This window comes from Agelaius phoeniceus, chromosome 4 (assembly GCF_051311805.1).
Source record: "Agelaius phoeniceus isolate bAgePho1 chromosome 4, bAgePho1.hap1, whole genome shotgun sequence".
Classification (NCBI taxonomy): domain Eukaryota; kingdom Metazoa; phylum Chordata; class Aves; order Passeriformes; family Icteridae; genus Agelaius; species Agelaius phoeniceus.
The window spans coordinates 31,863,727-31,881,258 of NC_135268.1; the positions used below are offsets into that span (position 1 = coordinate 31,863,727).

At 38.3% G+C, this 17,532-nt stretch overlaps 1 protein-coding gene across 1 annotated transcript in view; it reads right to left on the reverse strand.

Annotated features, from left to right (window-relative positions):
• Positions 1–523: 523 nt before the first annotated feature.
• The window catches only part of DCHS2 (dachsous cadherin-related 2), a 105,186-nt gene continuing 88,177 nt past the window's right edge, over positions 524–17,532 (reverse strand). Inside the window, exons 15-20 of the mRNA XM_054633831.2 lie at positions 14,704–14,915; positions 13,071–13,222; positions 10,117–10,247; positions 8,337–8,623; positions 5,546–5,684; positions 524–4,147 (exon numbers count right to left, since the gene is read on the reverse strand). Coding sequence (XP_054489806.2) covers positions 1,521–4,147; positions 5,546–5,684; positions 8,337–8,623; positions 10,117–10,247; positions 13,071–13,222; positions 14,704–14,915 — 3,548 coding nt within the window. The 3' untranslated portion in view covers positions 524–1,520. The remainder of the gene's footprint in view (positions 4,148–5,545; positions 5,685–8,336; positions 8,624–10,116; positions 10,248–13,070; positions 13,223–14,703; positions 14,916–17,532) is intronic.

The following is a 17,532-nucleotide window of genomic DNA, read 5'->3' on the forward strand; positions in this document are numbered from 1 at the left end:
TTTTTTCTTTCTTCTCCCTGGCACAGTTTTTTGTCTGACTACAAATCTTACTATCCCCTCTTCTTTCTTAGTAAAATTTGTCTATCCCAATTAATTCCTAAGCTAAGTCTCATTTCCAGCTCCATGGCAGTACAAAGAAGAAATGCCAGCTTTAAAAGACACATAGCATCATGGATCCTGTTGCATGTACAAGATGTACAGTGCCAGTGTAGCCTCAGAAACGGGATCTTATTCAAAGACTGGTTATGAGCCCACAGGCTGCAATTGTTGACATGCATGCTTGAGGAAAAGCAGCCACTGCACAAATGCTACTGATCCCACAAAATCACTCAGCCTAACCACACTGCATGCTTTCCCTCCACACCTGTTATGACCTGTACAATATATAATTCTCTATACATCCAACTTGTAGTAGCAGACTCCTAGGTAGCAATTAGACACTTCCTTATAGCCCAGTTTTAATACATATGATGCAAAGGACTTTGGAACATACATTGAAGAAAAACCAGAGTTATTCTAGATGTATTGTCTGTGCATTTTATTGATCAAGATACAAGCATATACAGCATGTGTATGTGTCTGGATATACATACGTACACGAAATGCCATGTGTATGATACATACAACAAACAAGGCCAGATTATCTGGTCTTGCAGAGATCTTTGGTCCAGCACAGAACCAAAGACCAGGGGGGAGGCATACTCAACCTTCAGAACTGTAACACTGTTTGCTCTTACAGCTGCCTGAGCCCCAGGGCACCCTCTGTAATGCAACAAAAACACAATACATATCTACTTGAGATCTAGTAATAGAGAAGATGGTTGCTTTTATCTTATTGCTGATTATTCTGTTTTCCAAAGGTCATCCATTATTCAGATTATGGTGACTTGCTGGCTTTAAACCAGGAGATAAAAAAAGGTGCACAGAACCTGGGTTCCACACCACAAAGATAGCTAAGAAAGCCCACTGAGGAGCCATTGCCACACCAGGCCAAACAGATTGCTGGGACCCTGAGGCTGAGATGTAGGAAACCTGGGTAAACACTAGAGAAAGAGCTCAGTAGGAACCCAAGTTTTATCCTTTGTATACCCCCACACCCGCTGTACTTACACATCCCTCCAGTACTCTCCTCTAACACCACCACAGAATCAGTCAGAACCCACCAGTATGCTAACAAATGCTTTCCACAATAAATAATTACTTCCATTTGTTTGTTATTAATGCATTTTATAAGAAAAATGGTAGAATTGGGCAAATTGGTTATCAGGCACTTGGCTGTGTGTTTTACATAGAAACCACAGTTGGGAACCGAAAGAGAAGCCTCATGTTCTCCCAGTGCATTCTGGGAAGAACAAGAAGTATAGTTACCAAATTTCTGACTATATATTTTAACCTTTTAGGCTCATGAAAACAGAAAGAATACTGGTGATGCAGCTCTGACGGGCATATTTTGCTGTTAAAAAGTAACAAAATACATTTTAAGCCATATTTTTTACCATAAAATACTGTCAGTTAATAACCTAGACCTGAATTTTTTCTTCTGTTGCAAGATCGTAGCTCGGATCAATAAGACACGTTCCTATCATTTTCCCATCAGACACTACTGGAGAAGCAGAAGGTGTCTGCATGGTAAGTAAAGAGAGAGTAGGAGAAAATCTGGGGGTCATGGTTGGTGGAGGGTATCCATGATAATGGATAATGGGAGAATAAGGGCATTTATTAAAAGCTTGCCCTGATGTTATATTTGGCATTCTTGGCGGCACTGTCCTTATGCCAGGCTGTGCTACTGATGTTATCAAGGGAGGAGGGAAATCAAGAGATTTCTTCTCCTGAGAGAAGCTGTGAATGTGAACATTTTCATCTTTCAGTTCTGCAATATCATTAAACACTGAGGCAAGAGGTTGAAATCTGGGTTCACAGCTAAGCCCATAATCCCAGTTATAACCACCTCTGAGATCCTCATCTGAGATGCCAACAGTTGCAAGCAAATCATACCCAGAGTCTTTCCCATCTGGCATCAGGACATAGTCTCTTGTGTGGTCTGTCATCATGCCTTCCTCTTTTATTCCAATTTCTGTAAGTGTTTGAGACAAGATTTTGTGTGCATAGGCTGTGTCACAGGCTTCTTCTCTGCTTTCTCCTTTAATGGTCTGCACATTCTCCATGCTTTGCATGGTAGCTGTGACATCTGTTTCTCCAGAATGATAGGAGAACTGATCAGACTGTCTTGGGATCCCCGAATCTGGCAACTGCGAGCCGTGCTCGCTCAGTGCTGAGCCAATGCTTTTTCTGCAAGGACACTCATAGATCCGTTTGATTTCCTCGTCCTCTGCAGTCTCCCCTTCAGCAGAACCATGGCCACTGGAGTCTGAATGCCTGCAGGAGACATCATCATCCTTCCCCTCTCCAAGTCCTGCTAGGCTCAGCCATTTTGCTATAGCACCCATGGGAAGCATACTGCTCTCTGTACTTTGGATTTTCTGGCAGTCCTCGTCTTCTCTTATTGAATTCACATCAGCAGCTGAGGAGGATACTGGGTTTCTTTTCACACAAGCATTCATCAGATCTTTCTGCTTAAGTCTCAGAGTAAGTGTGATCAGACTGATGGCAAGCAGCAGAAACACCATCAGTGAGATGGAAACACTTACGGTCAAGCTGTGTGCTGACACTGTGGGATCACTCTCAGGAGAATTGGAAACATTCACAAAAACAGTGCATGCTGTGAACCTTGACACAATTTTAGGGCTATGAGCTCTTACCAACAATTTCAGAGTATCATCATTCCTTTTGATGCCATTTTTCCTTCTGTGAACAGTCTGAGTCAAATAAATATTGCCACTGGTTTGATTCACAGAAAAGAATGGAGAAGGTTTTAGAAGGGAGTAATGAACAACTCCGTCCAGTCCACCATCACTGTCTGATGCTGTCACTCTACCAATCAACTGGCCTGCTTCATTCTTCTCAGGAAGATTAAAGAAATAATGTTCTTGTGTAAACACTGGATCAAATTCATCTCTCCCCTCAATATCTACCTGAACTGTAGTGGTAGCCAGTGAATCACCTTTGTCTTTTGCTTGGATTATGAGACAGTACCTATTTTGACTTTCATAGTCAAACATTTGCTTTGTATGAATATCTCCTGTTAAAGGATCAATGAAGAACATGTCATGGTCTCTAGCAGCTTCACGATGAGTCAAACATGAAGACTGAATGGAGTAGGTAAGGTACCCATAGGAGCCTTTATCAAAATCCAATGCACAAACAGCACACACAAAAGAAAAGGTAGGCAGATTTTCACTGACAGTGCAGCTCAGACTGGGAAACAAAAAAAGCGGGGCATAATCATTGTCATCTAGGACACTAACAAGAATAACAGCAAAAGCCATATTTTTTACATCAGTTCCTCCATCTGTGGCTTGGATAACCAAAGTGAATTTCATGGTATCCTCATAATCCAGCGCTTTTGTCAAATTTACAGATCCTGTTCTACCATCCAAGCAAAAATGCCCTCTGTCATTTCCAGAGATGATAGCATAAGTGATCTCTGCATTAGTGCCTGCATCACAGTCTTTTGCTGAAACTTCAGTGATGTGACTGCCTATGGGGATGCTTTCTTTGACATGAACATGATACTCTGAGTTGCTAAATACTGGAGGGTTATCATTAACATCCAGCACAGTGATTAGCACTGTAGCAGTTGAATTCAAAGAGGGTGTTCCACGATCAGAGGCAAGGAGAACCAACTGGTGAGAAGCAGCTGTTTCCCTGTCAAGAGCCCTACTCAAAACAAGACTGCCAACAAGTTTGTAGGATGTTTCTAACCCCCTAACACTTGTTTCTACAGAGAATAAATTCTCAGCATTGCCACTAATAATGGAGTATTCAACAAACGTGTTGTCACGCATCCAGTCGCAGTCGATGGCTGAGAACAGGAGGATGTTTTCTCCAACTGAGGCATCCTCACTCACACCGAGATTGTACAGAGCCTTTGTGAAGCGAGGGGCACAGTTGTTGACATCTTCTATGTGCACCTCTATGGAGGTAACTGCACTCAGAGGGAGACTGCCACCATCTGTGGCCTCTATCAGGAGATGAATAATGGAAATATTTTTCAGCTGCATAACTGGTTCCGTGAAAAACAGTGAACCTGAAAACAAAACAGAATTAACAAAAGCCCACACTGCACAGGCAAATAAATGTCATTCCAAAAGCTGATTCTAAACAGTCATATTTAAAAATGACCCAGCTGTAATGGCTGTACACAACAAAATTACTCTCTTGCATCTGGAGAGTAGTGGGTCAATTTCTGGATGAACACCAGTGACAAGTGGCATACCCCAGGGGTCTGGGACCAGTACTGTTTAATACCAGTGACACAGACAGTGAGATAGTGTGCATCCTCAGCAAGTTTGCAGATGACACCAAGCTGAGTGCTGCAGCTGACATGCCTGAGAGATGGGATGCCATCCAGGTGGACCTGGACAAGCTGTGGAAGAGGGTTCATGAACCTCATGAAGTTTAACAAAGATGAGTGCAAGGTCCTGCACATGAATCAGGGCAACTTTTGATATTGACAGGGCGTGGGGGAGGAAAGGATTGAGAATGGCCATGTGGACAAGGACTTGAAGGTATCTGTAGATGGAAAACTGGACATGACCCATCAATGTGCACTTACAGCCCAGAAAGCCAATTGTATCCTGGGCTGCACCAAAAGCAGCATGGGCAGCAGGGAGGAGGACATGATTCAATCCCTCTGCTCTTATTAGAGTCCAACTGGAGTGCTGCATCCAGCTCTGGAGTTCTCAGTAAAGAAAACACATGGACCTGTTGGAGCAAGTCCAGAGGAGAGCCATAAAAATGATCAGAGGACTGGAGCTCCTCTCCTGAGAAAAGGCTGAGCTAGCTCAGCCCAGAGAAGGCTCCAGGGAGACCTTATTTTGGCCCTAAAGAGGGTTTATAAGGATGAGAACAGACATTTTAGTAAGGCCTTTTATGATAGGACAAGAGATAATGGTTTTCAACCAAAAGAGGGTAAATTCACATCAGATATGAGGAACAATTATTTTCAATGAGGGTGATGAAACACTGGAACACTTTGCCCAGAAAGATGGTAGATGCCTCATCCCCAGAAACAATCAAGGTCAGGTTGGACAGGACACTGAGCAACCTGACCAATCTGAAGAGGTCTCTGCTCATTGCAGGGGGGTTGAACTAGATGACCATTAAAGATCATGTCCAAACTATTCAATGATGCTAAGAACTCATAGCGATGCTGTGAAGGCAAGACCTCCCCTCAATGATGCAGTATCAAATACACATACTGCACTTAGACCAGAAAAAATATGCATGGTCTAGGGACAAAGTGAGAACTCCAGTCTTTGATGCGATAGTTCCCCACTGATAATGGCAGATTTAGCAAAAACACAGTGGACTTTGGCCTCCACAAATTTCCAGAACTCAAGTAATCACTGGCAACAGGTGAGAAAGCAACAGGACTCTTTGATTTATACTTAAAAAGCTGAAATAATAAACCATGCAGACTCACCATTCTTGTGATCAATGGAAAATCCCTCACGGGAAGAGAGGATTTTGTAGGAAACCATTCCATTATGTTCAGAATCCCTGTCTATGGCAGAGAGTGTCAGAACAGTGGCATCCATAGAAATGAGCTCTGGCAAGTTCACCTGACATATAAACCAAAAATAGAGCTTAAAAAAAACATTTTAGATGTAAAAAAAATTGCCTTTATTTGTTCTTATCAGCAAAACCCACACAATTCCCAGCTTTGGAAGAAGTTTTACCTACCCATTTTCTTCTGGGACAAAACCAGAAAGACTTGAGATATTGAAAACTATGCCTTCAATATGGCCAAAATTCATAGTAAGCTTTAACAGTAGTAAAATCCATCTGTTCATTATGACAGCAAGTTCAGAAAATAAATTAATCACTTTTTTCAAGAGTACACTTATGGACTGCAACTAAAAGCTTTTCCCTTTGCTTTCAAAACCCCCTTCTTTTCCATACATGGAATACAGTCTGCAGTATATGACTGAATGCTAAAAAAGCCAATATATGCACCCCGAAAACTCCAGCACTAGTCCAGTTAATCACCACTGGATTATTCCTAGAATTTGACTTTTCAAAATGCTTCCTTTTTTTTCCCAAGAAAATCCATTCCCTTTTTAAGAATGTTCATTGTTTCAAGTTTCATACAGCACTTTTGTGACCAAAGTTTCCTTCCACCTTATAAATCAAATTTCAAATGAACAGTATGCTATAGCAGCTACCTCTGTCATAACTTGAAGTGTTAGTTTAAGTAATTTAAACAGAGAGATTATATGTATATAATAACCACATACATATATTAAGCTATATATGAGGAGCATAAATATGAAAACATTTGAAGGAATAATAAAAGGGTAAAAATACAGGATGATGAATAGGGAATTACACATATCATCAACCAAAAAAGAAGCAGTGTATCTTACTTGCCAAGCAACACATCAAAATATCAGGACTGTGGAAAGAGAAGCTCAGCAGTTTACATTAAAATAGTAAATAAAGCTACACTGTTTTGAATCAATTAATAATGCTCCCTACAATGTCTGCTCCAATCTACAAAAAAAAAAGTTCTGGCACTTGCACAAGCAATTGCTTGCCTAAACTACTCTCCAAAATCAGACACATATGAGGATTGAGGAAAATAAAGGTCTAAAAATCACTTGAGTATTAATAATGCATTTTTTCCAGAATGTGGATTTATGATTTTTAGTGGAAAATTTACACAAATTCTGCCCACTCAGGCACCCAAAAGTTTCACAGGTGTCTACAATTTGTCACAGAGGTATCGAAGTGACTAAACTACTGTGCCTGCAAATGCTCAGAGGTAGAAAATTCTTTACTAGACCAAATGTTTAGACTTATTTCTTTACTCAAACTGTCTGAGACTTACAAATGGACCATTATTAAAACCAAATCTTCTGTGGTGCCTCATATTTTTGGCTCTGAGGACATCTACCACACACAAAAAGCACCAAGTCAAACAGCTCAGTTCCAGAATGGCTGGGGTTGTTGGGTACTGCAAGGTGTAATCCTTGGTCAGAGTAGGGTCACCTAAAACAGGGTGCCCACGACTACATACTGCTGATTTTTGAATATCTCCAGAAATAGAGATGCCCCAACCTCTCTGGACCACCTGTGCCAATGCATAGTCACTGTTAGAGTTTGAAGGAAAAAAAAGAAAAAAGTTTCCCAATGTTTAAACGGAACTTCTTGTGCGTCCATTTGTGCCCACTGCCTCCTGTCCTTCAACAGAGAAGACTTTGGTTTGCCCATCTTTACTTGCCCACGCTAGTATTTAAACAGATTGGTAAAACTGAGCCTCCTCTTCCTGAGGCTGAAACATTTCTTTACATAGAGGGTGGTCAAGCACAGGAACAGGTTTCCTCAAGAGGTGGTCAATGCCTTGTTTAAGAAGCTTTTGGCCGATGCCCTTAACAACATGCTTTAGCTTTTGGTCAGCCCTGAAGCAGTCAGGCACTTGGACTAGATAATGTTTGTCGATGCCATGCATCCCAAACTATTCTACAACTCAATGATTCTATTTTATATATGCTCCACTTTCTTTAATCTCCACTTTGTTTATGGCCCACAGTTGTCCATAGTCACAAAAAGATTTGCTTTCACTGTTGGACAACCTCACTTCTACAACAGTACCAGTTCAAATGCTTGTCCAGGAGTCCAAAAGCAGAGCTCTGTACCCTCCTCAGTCTCAAGGGATGTTGGGGAGGTCAAAACCCATATCCTTCACTCCCTAGGTGAGTGCCATAGCCATAAGGCAGCATTGCACATTGCAAACTTTACATGCATCATCTACCACAAAGGCAATCACTACACCTGTGGAGCTGTGTAACTGAAAATGAAGAAATTTATGCCATAGTAAGTGGGCCAGTATAAAGGTACCAAATTGTTTAGCATTCTCTCAGAAGAAAGAAGTTCTGAACACTGGACCCTGCTCCCCAAACTGGATTGGATTGTATCCAGTAACTATGAATGCATGGTTGATGAGTTCGCATTCACACCAATTGCCTTCTGAAGACAGAAACCACAAACATTGAAAGTGAGCAGTTTCCTCAGTCCTTTTAGCAGAATTCTTAGGAAGGGGCTGGAGGTCCCTAAAAGAGCTCTGCTCTTTTTTTGCTCAGTAATAGTTTGCAGAGACCTTTATTCTCAGTGCTCACATGCATTCAAAGACAAATATGAACAAGCACTCCTACTACTTATCATCCTATATGGAAAGATACCACATGCTGATGGTTCATTTGCCATGTTCCCACCTGATAAAAATCTTGAGTAAACACTGGAGGGTTATCATTGATGTCCAAAACAAGGATGGTCAGTTCTGCTTCTGTTTGATGCACAGAATCTGAAACTATGATATGCAGCGTATACACAGCAGTTTCTTCAAAATCTAATGGTTCCACCACTATGATGACACCAGTATGCTGATCAATGGCAAATTTCATTTCAGGACTCTTATCATAAATAAAACCAAACTGAAGTGCTGGCCTGGAGTCTGCATCACTTGCTGACACTTGAGTCACTATAAAACCAGGCAGGGCATCTGAAACAATAATTTTGAGAATAAGTCAGAGTTAAAAGATAATGTTACAATTTCTGAAGATTTTGCCTATTTTGTAATATTGGATCTTGGATGCATTTAATCTTTCTGTATAGCTTTTGGTGTATTCAAACTTTGTGTATTACAATGATCACAATATCCAGAAAAGCTATGGAAACAGTAGTATATTTCTTCAAAGGTATGTTCTGTATCCCAATTTTAATTTGGATTTTCTTAAGACTTTCCCAGATCCAGTGTAGTCATAACAGTTTCTTCACCAGCAGCAGGAACTTACATGGTTTTCCACAAGCATTTATGTGACTGAATGTAATTCAGAATGTATTTACTGAACAATGCCACAAGAATATTTAACTGAGGTATTAGAGATGCTGATCTGTGTAGAACCAGCAAATGCAATTCTGGAGCTTTTCCAGAATTGAAGAGAAGGCCACTAGAGAGAAACAAGGCCTTCACACAGACCTACATGGCACAAAAATATGAAGAGATCAAGGTATAATCCTACAAGATTGAGAAACTGGATACAGACAGCTTTTGTCATGGGCCAATTTGACAGTACCAGAGATTGCAAACTGAACCTATTAGTGATCATTTCACAAAGCCTGGAACTAACAGAAGTGAAACCATTTGTCATTTACATGCCTTGGGCATGAAGCCTCAAAAATACTTTGCCATGTCGTAAAGCAAGTTCTTAAATAGAATACAAAATATTAATTAAATAACCTGTAGTTTATAGCTGCTGTGCATCTATGAATTCTGTACTTGTCATTACCAGTGGCAGGTAAACTTAGGAAAGACTAAAATATATCAGAAAAGACAAACTTGTTATCTTTTGTTAAGAGGAGTACTGGTGTTTATAATTTTTCTGCTGTGTATCTTAATTCATTCACATGTAAGATGCCTGTATTTGCAAATTACAGGCCCAGGACTCAAGCTGTGCAGATGTTGAGCTTATGTCACACAACACACAGGATGCATGCTGGGTTGAGAACTCAGGAGGTCCTGAATCCTTCTCTTAATGATCATCAACTGCACTTAGCTATAGAGCTTGTCTAACACTACGTTCAAATTTATAGGAAGTATTTCTTTCATCACAGTGAAGTTCAAAATGTCTCATTTCTAGCAATGCTGGTTTTAACACCAAACATTTTTATTGGAGAAGAGCAGAAATCAAAAGACATATGAAGAGTACAATACTGAAAATGAACAGATTAATGTTGCATTTCGGCAGATTTTTCTCTCCTTTTAAATAGTCTATGGTTTTATTCCAAACTATCCACAATATATAAAGATTAAAAATAATGACTGAGAATAAAAGCAGATCAAAATTTGCTTTGATATTTCAGCTTTAATACTACCCATGATAATCTTTACTGCAGTTGTTTGGTTACACAAATCACCAAAAGCAGTATATCATTATCTGAGAATTCCTAGCCTTAGGAATTAGGAAGGAAATGTAGCTGTACTTTAACACTTACTTTCTGGGACCTCTGCTTCACCTAGTGGTTGGACAACTGGAGCGTTGTCATTAACATCTAGCACTTGTATCCTCACAATAGTGGTAGCAGACAGTCTGGGGTTCCCTTTATCAGCAGCTTGTACAACCAACCTACAATTAAAGGAGGCACTAATTGTCACTTTTGATCAGAAATCACTGAATTATGCACCACTATTATAAGCAGGGGAAGTTTTAAACCCCAAAAAAATAGCCATTTCTGTTCCTCATTGCAACTCTTAAATTCCATCTTTCTTTCTGGAAGGTTGACTGTGCATCATTTTACGTTTTGGTTTTGCAGGAAAAATGTCCAGGAGATTCTACATGGCAAAAGAATAGCAAAATCATACAAAGAAAAGGAAGAGTGTGTCTGTACTCATTTAATCCAGTTTCATACCAAATGTAAGTGGTTGAACAACTCTTTCAAATAAGACACAGTTCTTCCATTGGTAATTCAGAGCAGGAATTAAAACCTTAGTACTAAATTATCATTTGCAACAACTTGACTCTCTTCATTGTTTATAAAGGGACAAAAGGGATGTGGAAATTGGAAAATACAAAAACATCCAAAATGGTATTCAGCCAGAATGCCTGCAGACACAGAGTAGCCCTTCAGTTACATTATAAAGGCAAGTGATAAAGTGAAAACCCTGAATACGTGCACCATTTGACAATGGCAAAGTTCCCACTGATTTTAGTGGGATCAGAATCATGCTGTCAGATTAGAAGAGTTTTGACTTTAAACTTCCATTTCACATCTGCATAAGGATGGGTTGTAAATTCTGTAAACAACCTTTCCACAAAAAATGAAGCAAAGAAAATGGTGAGCAGCAACATGATAAACATGTATAAAATGTTTACTCTTTATGGGAAGCAGCTTCTGAACAATAAAAAGCAAATGTAAACTGAGATTATTTGGAAGACTTTACCACTTCCCAGTGGAGGAGATTCCAGAAACAAATTCAAAATTAAATCTAACTCAACAGGTGATCTTAAAAAGAAAAAGGAAAAAAAAGAAAACAATGAGTTAGGCTAAAGGATATACAGGTCAAAGTTGAGCATCTCAATTAAGTGTTATATGTGCTAACAATTGTTTTCATGTTGCACCACATTTTTTTTTGCCTCTCCAAAGATCTTCTAAACATCTTATTTCTCCATCTTTCTTCTAAGTAACAGTTTAAAAGTGTCAAATAGATATTTTACTTCCTAAATGTTCACTTGACAATATGGAATGCCAAGGCTTTAACTCAAGCTGTGGCTTAGAGCATTTCTATTCCTTGACCACACCACCACTACTCTGGGTATCCTTGTGGTTTCTGATCAAACAGAAGATAACTTAAATTGCAGGCTAGTATTCAATCAGTGACCATGCATAATTCCATATAGAAAGTGTATTTTTTCTAGAATGAAAATTGGGAAGGTATACATATGGAAATATTTTCAGTAAAAATAATCACTTTCTAAGGTTTCAGGAAAAAAAGCCTCTCATAAAAACATTTTAGCCAAGGCATTAAAATTAAGGTTCTGTCAACACTTTCATTATAAACCCTGTTGTAAGGGACTTAGAACTTCTGGGGATGAAAATGTTCTATTCAGATATATAAACAACTCCTTGCAAATTGGAAAAAAACAACAGTAACATTTTGACATCAAACAGGAAATACTTGTGAGAGCTTCTTTTGCTATTCACTTTTCACCTAACAATGTCCAGATTAATAACTTGTTTTAGAGAGAAGGAATATGAAGCCACAGATTCCCTGAACAAACTGTCAAACTAAAAGTCTAGAATTTTAACATAGATATGGAAATAAATCAGGCTCCCATTTAAAGTGAGATATGAGAATTATTATGCTCCCATGTTGAACATTTCACCAACAGTAAACATCCTTCCTTTGAAGGATTTATTCTAGGTGTTCTTTTAAAGTATTTGTTACAAATAAAATGTATTTTTAAAGTTTTTGAAAATCAGAATTGATGTATTTGATTCAGTGAAAAACTGAAAAAAATCCTCCTAATTAAGTGTCCTGTGTATTAAGTTAAAACAAAGTATTTTGGGGATATTATTATCAAATCAGCCTGATACTAAAAAAAACCCCACATACTCTATCAATATTCTTGGATGTGGTTTTCTACAAGTTATTCTCATTCATAAGAATTCTTATTGGAAGTTTAAAACTTTGAGGTCCCACAGGACAGGAAAATGTACAAATATTTTAACTGATACCAGATGGAAAAAAAAAGTAATTTCTACTGACATACACACAGAAATACTACTTTTTGTGGAGACTGCAATACTTAAAATGGGTCCATTAATGAATCTTCATAGTAATATTTTCTCTTCAAGGCATTATTTATTTGCTTTCTAATTCCAACGATGGCATGACCCATAAAGGAAAATTGTCATGTCCACTTGTCCATATTTATTCAGAGTTTCAGAAAAACTGGAAAAAATTAATACTTAGTGCAAGACAGGTTATAGACAGAAACAGTTTTAAAAGAGTCTTTATCACATTATTGAGTACAAACTTTGAACTCTTTACCAAATAAAAATGAGAGCATATCCCTATTTCTTGGATTTGATTTAAGTGTTTTCACTGTGTCTTTATAAAGTACATTTCCAGAGAGGGAATGGCTGTACAGTTATTAATAAACTAAAATCCAGGAACTGTCACTGTTCCTATAGTGAATAATCACACTTATATCAGTAAGTGTTGTCATTGATTAAACTATACTATATTTCTTTCTCTAAATGTGGTAACTACACAAGAACCTATAGTACAAATGGGCAGCTTTAGAGCTGTTCTCAGTGCTGTCTGGCTTGCACCCAGGTTCCGTGGGTAATGGATACCAACAGGAAACTATGAAATATGTAACATTAATATTCTCAAGTTAGACTAGACAAAAAGAATACATTTTATGGGAACCTTAAATACAAACCTGTAAGATGAAGCATTTTCATAATCTAGGCCTGTATTAGTTGCTAGAATTCCTCGTGCTGAATCAATTAGAAATGTCGCATTCTCATTACCAGATACAATTGAGTATTCAGTTTCTCCATTCAGCCCACTGTCAAGGTCAGTTGCAAATACCTGTTTGTGAGCAAAGCTGAGGCTTAATTAAAAACAGTAGAACATGATTCCAGAAGGAAAACCCTTATACTACAGTCAGATATTTCGGATTACTTTCCTTTCTACTGCACGTATTTAAATAAATCATCTTTGTCCCCAGCTTGAGTGTTGTGTAAGGTCACAAAATCTGCTCATGACCTGCATGGGCTGCACATGAATGAATAATTTGAAATTCAGCTACATAAAGCATTAGGGCTGAATGCAATCATTTTACTATTAGGTTGCTATTAGAATGCTGTCCTTTTTGAGCACATAAAAATGCACTTTCTCAGTGGTACAGGACTGGCCTTTAAAGTATTGCTGCTATACAAACAGACAAAGGATAAAATAATTAAACTACTATGTTTTCAGAGATTTCATGGGATAGTTCAATAATTACCTCTTAAAATACCAACCAGAAAATGTAAAAAGGGCAGAGGCAATCTGTAAAGATTTGCCAACAGAATAAGGAACATTCAGCAGCAGTGAACAGGTTTCTCAAAGAGTCCTCTTACTCTTTGAAGAGTCATCTTTGTATTCTTTTGTTGCTGAACAAGCATTATAATGAGTCTGGGACCCAAAACACAGCAGAGGCAACCAGTCAGATTGAATAAAGGAAACATAATAGAATGTATTCTGTCATAAAATTTTGATTACACATCTGGCTTGACTGCCTTTTGATTTTTCTCCATTCCTGGACATATGTTTCTCTAAATAGAATGTCCATCAGTTTCTAATCACTTTGCCCTGGAGGCATTTGTAGCTTTTCATTTATTTATTCTCTAGAGAGGGAATATCTTTAGTACCTAACATGACCCTCACCGTGACCTGACTTGCAATGCAAGAACACGTACTGAGGAAATTATATGTTCTTCTAGTCCAACTGATGTCTTCTTTTGCTCTAACACAGCCAGCTGGAAACATTTTGGGAGAATGGACCCATTCAGAGGAAGAAGTGTTTGCACATTTAAATTAAGACAAGCTGCTCTTTAGGCAGCAGATTTTAAATTGAACACTTGGGTTTGACTCTACTAGTCTGATGAGTAGAAAGTATTCTTTTTATTGCTATAGTCCTTTCAGTAGAGGCATTAATACAAGACCCAGCCTATATTGTAACCAGAACCCCAGATTTGAATGGTATTTTTCAATTGCTTGAAGATAGAAACAGAATTTTTTTAAAAAGAGAATTTAAATTCCAGGTGCACAGTTGCCCAGAAGATAGAGAATTCTCTTTCAGCTCAACAGACCTGCATGAATTATCAGATCTGCAATATGGTCTAGAAGAAAGAATCATGTAATATTTTAGATATCCAAGCAGACTAGTAGCAACACCAAGAGCCTTACTCCCAGTTTTTAAGACAGAATGGTCCAAGACAGAGCTAACAGGATTGTAGTGATTAACAGATCAGCCAAACTTCTTTTGAACTACAGCACTGTGCTTGGGAAGATACACTTTCACTTACCTGTATGATATCTGTTTTAGGACTCTGGCCTTCCCATATTGATGTTCTATAATAGCTTTGCTCAAATTTAGGTATATTGTCATTCACATCTTGAATCAAAACTGTCACTCCGCAGAACACTGAATTGAAGCTATTTTCAGCCACAACTGTAAGATGTATTTTACGTTTATCTTCATAATCAAGGTACTTTGGCTCTTTTACTGTGATTGTGCCTGGTTTATTATAAGAAAAAAAAAAAATCTCAAGATGTGACATACTCATTCAGGAAAAAACAGGTACAAATGCAGTTATATCCAAACATACATGGTCATGGTCACATGACAGAATTCCAGCAAGCTTGCCATTGCGTCCTTTTTCTACCTACTATCACCCCAACATGCTAGGTACTGAATAAATCTTGGATAGCTAAGTTTTCACCAACCACCACTACACTGGCAATTTCCAAAAACTAAGCCAATTTGTTAGCAGAAGAATAGAGATAAAATGTCTGCATGATGTTTCCTCCTCAGCACACGACAGTGAGACAGCCATGTCAGGAGAGACTCCTGTCCTTCATCTGACAGTGGCTACATCTTCTCCTCCACCAAAATCCACATCAGGCAACAGCTGTAGCAATTTCTATATCTGACTGACACACAGGCAAAACACTCACTCCTTCTGAGGCAGTGAGCCTCCTTCCCCTGAGCTGTTACTCCATCAAAAATAAACAAAGAATGAGACTTATTGAGATGACAAGCACAACTGGCCACCTCCACATTAAACATGAAATATCCTTGGAAATCTATAGACATTGTTTCAATGTTTTAGGAACATACTCATAATTCTCCATTACATCTAAGCATAAAACATACTTGATTTGTATATTAATTTTAATTAGAATTCAAATGCAGTTTTGCATGGACTTTTCAGTAATGATGTCATGAATCTTGTTATCCCAAACTTGGGCTACCATAAGAATGTATCAACTGTGGCTCCCCAAACTAGTGCTTTTTATTTTTTATTTTCTAGGATAAGCAAACATTAACTATTGTTTATGGACCTGCATCTTGAACAAAAAGATTTTGAAGGTGTTTTATTTTCAGCACAACACTTTAAAATATCACATTCTGTTTACAGAAATAAGAAAACAGACAGTGATAGAAGAAATACATTTCCAGATGACAGAGAGCAAACTGAAAGGCTCTAGTGAAGACTGAAACAAATAATCACGTTTGAGGTACACCACCTAGGAGAAACATGTGAAAGAACCAGAGTTGCTCATCTTCAGAAGTGCACTTGAAGAAAAAACAGGGTAACAATCTTCAAATATGCAAATAAGAGGGGGTTGCCTTTGTCTTATGTCTACCCTTACTGATTAAGAAGTAATAAGTTTAAAACATTTCAGCAAACATTCAGATAAATATGAATAAAAACTTTCCAATTGCCAAGACTTTTGCAGACTTTTGAAAGGGTTTGCAGAATCACTGTCCCTGATGGTTTTTAAGGACAGTACAAATTTCTGTCATATTTTGGCACAATTGATTCCCCTCCTGCATTGGAGGGACAGACTAGTTCATGTCTTTGAGTCATCTCCACTCTTTCTACAATTCTACATCATAATAAAAAATTTGAAAATGGTATAGAGTCTTCTCCAAAGTGTGGTTAATTAACATCAGTGCTAGAAAAGGCAAGTAGAGCAGACCTTTGGCTGTTCAGAAGATGAATTACAGACAGGGCAAAATTTTGGTACGGCTCAAAATACTTCTGCTGTAGAAGCAAGGGGTAGAGAATTACTGGCGTTGAAATTATGCTAATGTAAGCACTGCTCTTCAAAAGTCCTTAAAGGTTGAACTTCAATTAATTTTTTCTAAGAAACACAAGAGAGGCTTCAGAGGAAAGGAAACAGAAGAAACCACAATGGATCAGATGTCTCAAAAGAAGGCTTCTGACATTCACTGCTATAGAAATTCCACTCCTGTTGGTGAAGACAGTGCTTATGAGACCCTTCAAAGCATCACGTAACCATTTTTCAGCCTAGCTTGATAAAAAAAGAGAAAATACCATTTGAAAATACCATTTCTTTTTTTTTTGAGGTGATATTGGAAAAGATTCACTTCCTCAGTAAAAAACCTGTCTGGGTCTAAGATGTTCTTTAAGGCCAATCTCTCTAGTTTTATTTCAGTGAAATAAGAAGGACTTGAAAATCAAAAGTATGCACTTCAGGCACCCCTCATCTAAAAAAATTATTCTAGTGGTATGCCATTTGTTGCCTGGAGACATCATGTTAATCAGAAATAGAATCTTCAAAAACTCAGGGATAAAGCTATTTATTAAGAGTACAAGTATTTACACCGTTTCTGAGGAAAACTGCTTACACTGTCTATATGCCATCCCAAAAAGAGAGACTGCAGCTATTGAGAAGGCAAACATATTGCAGATGTTTGGGAGCTGAGAGGTAACCAGGGTAGCTGTGCTCTCTTAGGAGCCTTAGAGGAGAAAATGTAAATGTACATGGGGAAACCTCACCCTCCTGTACCTGGAATTCCTGACAAAAGAGCAGGTGAAAGTGTAACTGCTGCAGAACACAAGTACAATCACAAAAAAAATAAACAGGCTTGACTTTAAAACGTGTTGATGTTTGCCTGAAACAAAGAGCATTAAAATCAACAAGAGTCTAATGCTTCTACTTTAGAAGTGTTTTGAAGGATTTTCTTTATTGAGTTTTTGAGAAACTGTGTGATGAGAAACAAGTTGGAATCTCAGCTTGAATCACAAAGCAGTAGTTTATCAACTCCCAACACCTGGTGATCAACAGTAAATCAGAACTGAGTGTTTTAAACAGGTATAGTG